The 9,949-nt window shown below is 30.2% G+C and overlaps 1 protein-coding gene across 1 annotated transcript; it reads left to right on the top strand.

Moving 5' to 3' along the window:
• Positions 1 to 523: 523 nt before the first annotated feature.
• Positions 524 to 2,703, top strand: LOC114398516 (thaumatin-like protein). Its single transcript, XM_028360713.1, has 3 exons — positions 524 to 702; positions 1,305 to 1,520; positions 1,964 to 2,703. The coding sequence occupies exons 1-3, from the start codon at positions 642 to 644 to the stop codon at positions 2,425 to 2,427; spliced, it is 741 nt and encodes a 246-aa protein (XP_028216514.1). The 5' UTR covers positions 524 to 641; the 3' UTR covers positions 2,428 to 2,703.
• The last annotated feature ends 7,246 nt before the right edge of the window (positions 2,704 to 9,949 follow it).

Below are 9,949 nucleotides of genomic sequence, written 5' to 3'. Positions count from 1 at the left end.
TTTTATCTTTTACAACTATTTATATTCATTTCATTAAAAAAAATATTTTGTGAAAGAAAAATCTATTTTTTTAGGAAAAAAATATTTATTCAATAGTAAAAGAATTTATCTTGGAGAGACAATTGCTCTCATACCCCCAATAAGTGGTTCCCTTTCCGCCACTGATTACTCCTCTCAATCATTTTTATTCGTTCTGTATAGGCCATATATTAATAAATAACTAAAATCAATGCATTCACAGCAGATATCTTTACCATGGATAATGCTTTATATAATTATTCCTAAAAATTTGTGGTAATTACTTTTGTTTCTTTTTGTTATGTACTTTGAGGAAAAGAGGTTGATGCTGTTTATCATTTTTCACAACGCGGATGAAGTTGATTATATTAAAGTTAGAAACATGGAATAAAGGAACTAAAAGAAACAAGCATGAAAGGCAGGACGTAGGAGGTAACCAGTCAAAGAGACAAATAGTCTCTGCTTTAGCAAATAGTAGTAGTTTTTAAAACAACACCATTCTGCAAAGTTGAAATGGCTAAAACTCTTCATAGACCCTCTCCCTCTACTCTATCTCTGCATGAGGCTCTCCCACAAATAGCAAAGAATAGCACCAAGTGGTTGAGCATTATTTCAAAACTCCAATGCCTACTTCTATGTACCCCTTCATATTCCTTAGCATTCTCATCTCCATCCCCCTCACAGGTATTCTTTTAATTTCACTTCCTCGTCACACAAGCCAATGAATTGAGAAGTCTCTCAACTCATTAGCTTCCTCACTAGCACTTGAACTCTCTATGATATGCTTTGGTAGGATTATTTGAAAATAGAATAAAAATTATGAATTTATTTAAAATGTACTCAATATTATATTCACTAATCATATGAAATAATTTTATAATATTCTTATTCAATTTATTGTGTATGATAGATAGATCTGTTGACTTTAATCATAATCAGTTTCATTAAAATCATACCTAATTTTTTTTTACATTAACATTGTATAAAAATTAAATTAAATTATCTTAGTTATGACTCTAAAATAGTTGTTATAAAATTATCAACTTAGCATGACATTTTGTGATCAAATAACTTCGTATAATTTTACTTTAAAAGTGACATGCACACTAATTTTCTGAGAGTGTATTTGAAAATTGAACTTCAAACATTATAGGAGTTAAAAAATGGTATATATATTTTGATTCTGCTTGCACATCTAATGCTTACAATTCCTGTTTGATAACTAGTACTTTATCGTTGAGATTGTTGGAAACGGGTGTCATTGCCTTCTGGTGTTTTTGTTGCAGGTGGGACGCAGCTCATATTGGTGAACAACTGCCAAGAGAGTGTGTGGCCCGGAATCCTTGGCAGTGGAGGCCACCCAACTCCTAAAGACGGTGGTTTTCACCTTTGCAGCGGCGACGAGGTGGTGTTGGAAGTCCCTGAAGGATGGTCAGGGAGAATCTGGGGTAGACAAGGCTGTTGCTTTGACACCAAAACCGGAAAAGGCACTTGTGAAACAGGTACTAAAAATTAAAAATTAATAACAAAACAATTTTCTATATAAAAAAATTAGGATGCCCCATTGTGAAACAGGTACTGGCAAGGGTTATTGTATGCAGCTTTACTCTTATATACGCAAAAAGACAATTTCCTGAATTCGAATCCATAATCAACTGGTCACGTGGCCCTCAAACAAAACAATTTATATGTATACTTACACTATAATTTTTTTAATACTGATTTCAATTATAAAGTATGTCATGTATATAGAGATTGTTTAACTTTAATAATTATTATTTTAAAAGTTATACCAAAATTCAATTTTAATTGGTTGACATTTGTAATAATAATGTATATACATGAAACTTTAAAATTTGTATGACTTAATAAGAATTGGTGAAAAAAAATAAATTCTTCATCACCAAAATTTAGTCATCACTATCTAATTCTATGATTGTTTTAGGTGATTGTGGAGGCCTTTTGAAGTGTGGAGGAATGGGTGGAGTCCCACCGGCTACCCTTGTGGAAATGACACTTGGTACCCCTCAATCCGCCTTGCATTTCTATGATGTTAGTTTGGTTGATGGGTTCAACCTTCCAGTGTCCATGAAGCCTGTGGGTGGAGGAATAGGTTGTGGGGTAGCAGCTTGTGAGGCTAACTTGAACGTTTGTTGTCCCTTTGCTTTGGTTATGAAGAGGCAAGGAAAGGTAGTTGGGTGCAAGAGTGCTTGTTTGGCTGCAAAATCAGATAGGTATTGTTGCACTGGGGAGTTTGCAACACCAAAAAGTTGTAAGCCAAGTGCATTTTCACGTCTTTTTAAGACTATTTGCCCTAAGGCTTATAGCTACGCTTATGATGATTCAACAGGGCTTAAGATTTGCAAAGCACATCGGTATGTTATCACATTCTGTCCCCCAAAAGGTTGATGGGGGCATAACACTAGTAGTGTGTGATGAACATTGAAGAGATGTGTTTTTATAATTGGTTTATTAATTGTTGTTGTTTAATCTGATCGATGTTGTGATGATTCTCTTTTCTTCTTGTTCAAGCAATTTGCCAAAGTGAAGTGTTGAATCATTTGAAACTTTCATGTTGTACAATTATTAATGTTTAATTTGTTAGATGGTTAAGTGAGTCTCTTATAAGTTGTATTTATTGTGGATTGCTGAATGGAGCTCATTGGCCTACGGATTGTTTTCATATGATTATTGTTTACAATGTGCTAAAAGCAAAGGTAGTATATTAAATTGCGAATTGTGGGGGCAATATTCCTTAAAAAACGATAAAGGAGAAAAGAGAGATTTCTCTGGGTTTGATAAAGTTACAATAGCGTTTCATCTAGTGGTGTCATGGTGTGTAAAAACTGAACAATTATACGAACAATACGTGAATATATAAATATTATGAAAAAAAGTTATAAATAATAAAAAAATTATATTTATCATCTAATCATAATTTATCATATATAATAAATATGTTAATTTTTATGATAATTCTTTTTAAAATTATATTAACGATAAATTATGATTAAACAATAATATTAAAATGTTTAATATGATGACCATTAAACTCAAATATTAAATCATTAGGATTGAATATAAAAACTTTTTATAAGTTGTTTGATATTCAAATCAACTCTATATTTCAGAACTTATGTTTGAACTCCGTTTGATTTTTACATGTTAACTCTAATGAAAATCATTTATAGAATTATCCTGCTATTACATCCATAGGCTTTTCCATTTGGTTGCCACTGTATTTGAACATTTATCTTACTAAGATAATTTTTGAATAATTACTTATAATAAAAAAATAAGAAGATAAAATAAATTGTTTATTTTATAAGTTAAAATTAATTCATGAACTTTAATCTCTGTAGAAATCCCCTCAATTAATTTCTTTTTAAATATTAACATTTTAACTTATGTAAGTTATTTTTTACTTATGAAACTCAATTCCTTTTTTTTTTTATTTCCCTTTTCTAGCAAGAAATATGTTTGAATTGTTTTTACCTTAAATAACTGTTTCCATTTTCTCTCTAGTATTTTTAGGAAGAGGTTGTTAGGTGTTAAATAATTCTATTACTTCTCATATCATAATTTCCTATGTGATTAGTGGAAGTGTAGTAGCCTTTATAAGACTTGTAACTAATTACATCATTGACATATAACAATACAAAAAAAAAACTTCTCTCCTAATAATTCTCTCAAAAAACTTTTCCTAATAATTCTCTCATCTTCTCTTCTCTAAACACACTTGATCTAGCCTACTCAGTAAGTCTAGTCAGTAGATACATAGGGAAACTAGAAAAACTATATTGGGAGGCTTTGAAGTGGATCCTAAGACACTTGAAGGGAACCATTGAAGATAGATTCTTGTATGAGAAACATGAAGAAAGTACAGGGAATGTGACGACAGGATTTGTTGGATTTGTTGACTTAGATTATGCTGGATGCATTGATACTAGAGGTCATTAACATGATGTGTTTCAATTATGTGGAAACACTATTAGTTGGAAGTGCAACCTACAAAAGGTGGTCTCATTATCCACAACGGAAGCAGAGTTCATTGTTGTGACTAAGGCAGTGAAAGAGACAATATGGATGAAAGGAATGACGAGTGAGTTTACAGGCTCAGAAAGGAGTTGCTAAGGTGTATTGCAACATCCAAAGTGGTATACATTTGGCTAAAAATCAAACATTCCATGAGAGGACTAAGCATATAGATGTCAAGCTTCACTTTGTGAGAGAAATCATTAAAAGTGGGAAGATGAACCTAGAGAAGATCAACACTAGTCATAACCCAACAGATGCTTTAGCCAAGGCTCTACTTGAACCTAAGTTTCTTCATTGTATACATACATGCAAATAGTGTAGATAGTTGAAGGTTTAAACCAAAGTGGAGAATTGTTAAAATTGGTTTTACCATAAACAATTGTTCCTGTTTTCTCTCTTGTATTTTTGGGAAGAAAGAGTGTCAGGAGATACGTAATTTTGTCACTAGTGAAAGTATAATAACCTTTATAAGATCTATAACTAACACCATTGACATGTAACAATACTGAAAAAAAAACTTTTCTCTCAATAATTCTCTCATTTTCTCTAAACACTATTGATTAGCCTAGGTGTTCATTTCTTTCAATACCATTGTGCAGTATCTGTTTAATTCATAACAAAATACTTACTAAGAAATTTACACGAACAGAGCTAATTAAGAGTGAGAAATTTCAAGCAAATTAATTATTAACCTCGCCGATGAAATGCTGGTGATACATGTTTTAATATAATTTTTATTACGAAATTTGGTAGTGGAAATTTTAGAGGTAGAAGATGACACCACTCACCAGTCTAATATAGGGAAATTACCTAGTGTACAGGTTTAAATTTTTCAAAAAGTTACATTTACTTCATTATTAAAGAGAGTAAGAATTAGAATTTGCAATTTGTCAAATATGGAAGATCTCATCTTACTTCATTCCTGTCAACTATATCTGGGCTCGTATTATTTAAAATATGGCCAACATAAAACTTCATTCAATAACAAAAAAACGTTGAAATAAAGTATGTATAAAAAAGTCAGAGCGTGTTTGCATACATTATTGACATGGATTTATGCATTTACTGCGAAGTTAACACGTATTTTTGAATCCACGTTTGGATGCCCTTAACTCGAGTCTATAAAATTGTTCAAACATGACTTTTTTAATTGAGCATATTGTTTGGCATTGTGTTAGAAACTTAATTTCAAGTTTTAGACTTAATTTTCATTGAAGTTATTAAAAGTAACTTTTGTATATTAATATTATCTTGAGTCATTTTATTTGTTTTATGCAGACATTTAATCATGCTGTTTGTTCCACGTAAACCCTTAGATATAAACTCAAGTTATTTTTAGTAATTATGCCCTCAAAATCAATTCAGATCATAATTTTTTAACTAATATTATCTGTAAAAATCAATTTTTTAATATTTGTTATTCAAACAAAAATAACATTAATACAAATCCATGTTTGCTTATAATCAATTCTGTAAAATCATGAAAATTCACAATCAATTATGCAAACACATTTCTAAACACACTACCTTTTTCTACTACATCTTTTAGTGAATAGACGTGATTTCCATTTCTATCAGTTTCCAAACACATGGTCAACTGTGAATGGTTCTCATCTGTACTTAATGGTATGGTCTTGGGACTTAGTTCTCATGATCTATACCTGAAGGCTAAATTACTCTTTGATTTTGAGCTAGGTGAGATATTAATTAATTGTCTGTGGTTCCATAGATCAATAGGCCTAGGCCTAGGGTGATGTCAGTAAGGCTCATGGTGGAAGATTTGGCAGCTATGCGAGGACTTTAAGGTTAATATTACTCGGCAGAGGCAGTTTAGGATGCAGACTCACCCTATTGGAACAAGGTTGTTGTAATATTTACGTAATCATACGTGCAAACAATAAAATTGATATGTAGACTCTGCACTTTAGGATAGATGGAATGAGCCTTCATTTTCTTTTTGATGTGAAATTATTTAATTTGCATTTACATCTTACTTGGTGGGGAAAAGAAAAAAAGAGAATGAATGGACATATATCGTTCTAATTCTGTTGTTAATCAGAACCAACCCACTTGCTAGTTTCGTTTTAAAATTATGAACTACTGTAAAGGCTATGGTTAGTTCAGCTCTAATTTTCTTTCATATTATTTGTCAATCATAGTATGATATCCCCAATTACAAAATAAAAGCAGCAGTGAAGCTAATTTGGAGATTCATGCCGCCTTAATTACCCAGTTTAATCTTGGCTCATATTTTGACATTATTAATCTGCACTTTTTTTAGGCTAAGATGCGAAAGGAAAACTTCTAATAATTAACAAAGCCTAGTACTACTCACCTACAATCACGCAGAATTCTTTTACTTCCAGTGGCTACTTTTTTCATTTTTTGGTTCCATGGTACCACTCAGATTTCAGCTACTTGTCAGTTGTGGAACAGAGTTTTTATGTGGTGGTCCTTGTGTGCATTCATCTTATTGGGCTTGCATACGACGAGGGCCTATTGAAGGTTTTTTCTTCTTCCTCTTTTTTGTAATGGAAATCCAAGTGTGAAAGACGTAGACATGTGCGTGGTGGCAAATGAGTTAAATAATGGCCAGACTCGTAGCTCATGATTTATATCAGGCTAAGTCAAAGGATTAGTTTTTAATATGGCAATTTAGTTTCCTGTTATTAGCTGTATGATTAGGTGTTTTTGTTATTAGTTGATATGTGTATTTTTCAGTTCTGTCGTGATTGTAACATGTTAAGAAAAAGATCCTGTAACACTAAGATATAATGTGAAGCTCATCATTGTAATTAGTCTCATAACATATTCATGAATATCTCATTGGCTTTTGGAATGCACCATTTGAGAAAAGCTTGTACTACAAACAAACTTTCAACTGGTCCCTGCAGCATGTTCAATTCAAATGTTATTAGTTCACGTTATTTGAACAATTGAATGGTTAGTATGCTAAAAATCTTAAGTGGGATGAGTGTACTATTCTATTTTTGATCCATCTTATCAAATGAAATTGTTTCAATATTAATTCAAAGCCACAGACAGATGCAATGATACATTATGAATCACATGCAAATTTTTAGTGCTTTATTCTAAGCCTTTCTTTTGTTCTCTCTCTCTCTCTCTTCAAACGTTAAAGCATCCATATCCAAGTTGCATATGATATGGATATTGAAGCTTTAGCAAAAGATTGCAGTGCTAGCTAGGGACCGATTCTATGTATATTCGACTTCTGGGGCACTTGAAAACCAGAGGTAGCAAGGATATGGGCCCTAATTACACAAAAATATTGTATTGGTAATCCTTGCACGACCGCAATTGTTATCCAACATCTTAACTTTTATGATGACACTCCAACATATTAGGATGGATCACTGGCCAAACCAGAAACGTTCTCTGAAAGGGAAAAATGAATGACAAGTCCCTGTATGAAAATTTTCCTAATGGCTACACATTTGCGTAGTCTCTAACTTCCTTTTTTTATCATTAACATTTAAGACTTCTGGTTTTGTTTTGTAACCATCATTTAGATAACGTTGGGTTGGAGCAATCTTCTGACTCTTTTTGTGGTCTGACCCAAGATTTAGTTTAGTAAATGCATTTAGATCTAACTTGTGATGTAACCACGCATGTACAATTCAGTGTATTTTTTGTTTGAATTCAGTAACCCGGATACTCGCCTTAACTTGACGAAAATCCAAACACGTTATTACTGGTTTTACTTGGATCAAACTTTACAGGTACTGTTTTTCACAGGTACCAAAAAATTAATATGACTTTTAAGATAATAATTATAAAAATTAACAAAGTTATCATATATTATAATTTATAATTAAATAATAATGTAAAATTATTTTATACGCTAAAAAATAACATATTTTTTGGTATTATTAAGTGCATTGAAGATAAAATCCAACTATAAAATCCTTGAGTATATGTGATGATGAGAATTTGGAGACAGTACATTTGGCATAAGTCCTTTTACAAGTTTCCATTTAGGAGCTACTGGAACACTGCAGCCAACAAGGTACAGCTGCCTCAGTTGCACGGCATATGCATTATTAGGCACGCAATCTGCGCTAGGTTCCAACAATGCAGAAGCCATTAATAGATTAGTTAATATGGAAGTGCTTATTCCGCAAAACAATTAAATAGGGGCATGTACGAACTTGGTCACGCTGCCTCCTTTGTCTGCATCATTTCCATTCTCCTCTGTTTGGAAGCTTTCTTAATTATCAAGCGGTGAGATAAAGTTATAGCCAGGCTTTATCTTTTTTCCCTCGAAAGTACCAAGACCAAAGACATTTCAATGGTAAGCAGGGAAATACCACATGGATGTACAAAAAAAATAAAATTAAAATCTATTTAAGAGATTTATTTATTTCAACAAATATTTTTCTATACACACAACCCTAAGAATCAAACTCTAACATGATTAAGAATATAGTTATCTATTAATTATACTACACTACATTGATACATGAGTCATCATACAACATATATATGAAATATGACAAATTTATTATTAAAAAAAGGACACAATCAAAATGTAGCATATAAAGTTAATATGAAATAGGAGATATAACATTCATCTAATGATCTAATGGTTAAAAAGGATGAAAGAAAAAGAAAGAGAAACAGATTGCAGATTTAAATTCCACCACTGATATTTGTAATAAAATTAACAATTTAATATTTGTTGATAAAAAAATTAATATAAGAGATAAATATTCAATTAAAAGAAAAAAATATTTTAAAAGTGAGTAAAATGTGTCATTGCAGGAATAAAAAACATTATAATTTATTTAATTATTGTGATGCTTACATTTGTATTGTTATAAAAAAAATATGAAAAATAAAAAATACTGATAATATATTCACTAACATTGTTATTCTAAAACACTTTATTATGGTAAATTTATCTGAGTCTCATTTCTAATTTAATGATCTTATTTTCAAACAAGTAGAACTACCATGAATTTCAATTGATAAGAAAAAAACATGCTAGAAAAAGAGTATTTTAAAGAAAATTGCTAGCACTCTTTAAAAAGAGATATAAATGAGTTACTCCCTTTGGATTTTTTTCTTTTTTTTTATTTTAAATTGTCCGCCACACAGGAACCAGAGCGAGTGAAATTAACCTTGAAGGACATTGTCCGGGCGAACCACCGTTTGGGGGAATTTTTTATTTTCAAAATTAACATTTCTGGGTAAAGCTTAAATTCATATTCCAAAAATAAGTCCTAAAGTAACTTATAACTTTTGAATTGAAAATTATAATATATGTTACAACTTTTTATTTTACATTAAAGTCATAAAAAATTTTACTACTTTATTTTTTTAAATTTTTAATACGACTTTAAAATTATAAGAGTTTACATACTTAAAGTACTAAGAGTTTTTTTCTTTTATTCTTAGTAGTTATTTTTTTCTTTTACTCTTATAAAGTCATTTGAGTTTTTCTTCTTATTCTTTTACAATTTGTTGTATATTATCTTTATGTTATTTTTAACATTTTTAATTCATTATTCAAGTAAAACATTTTATTTTGATAAATAGTATCAATAAGAATACAAATTAATATGTTAGAAAATTTCAATTATTTATTCGGCCAAAAATATTTATTTTTCTATTATTTAACAACTTATAATTAACATTTAATATATATATATATATATATATATATATATATATATATATTCAAATCAAAATAAATTATTTAATCAATTAAAATTTATTTAAAAATTTACATAAATTTCCCATAGAAATTATTTTAATTTATCACTATTATGAATTAGAATTGAAAATAATATATTAAGATTTTTTAAAAATAATTTATCCAGTGTTTTTTAAAATTATTTTAACTAATACTCAGTTCCATAGTAACATAACA

The sequence above is a fragment of the Glycine soja genome, chromosome 2, assembly GCF_004193775.1.
Source record: "Glycine soja cultivar W05 chromosome 2, ASM419377v2, whole genome shotgun sequence".
NCBI classification, from domain to species: domain Eukaryota; kingdom Viridiplantae; phylum Streptophyta; class Magnoliopsida; order Fabales; family Fabaceae; genus Glycine; species Glycine soja.
The sequence above is the reverse complement of the archived record's forward strand: the minus strand, read 5'-3'. Positions and strand labels throughout refer to the sequence as shown.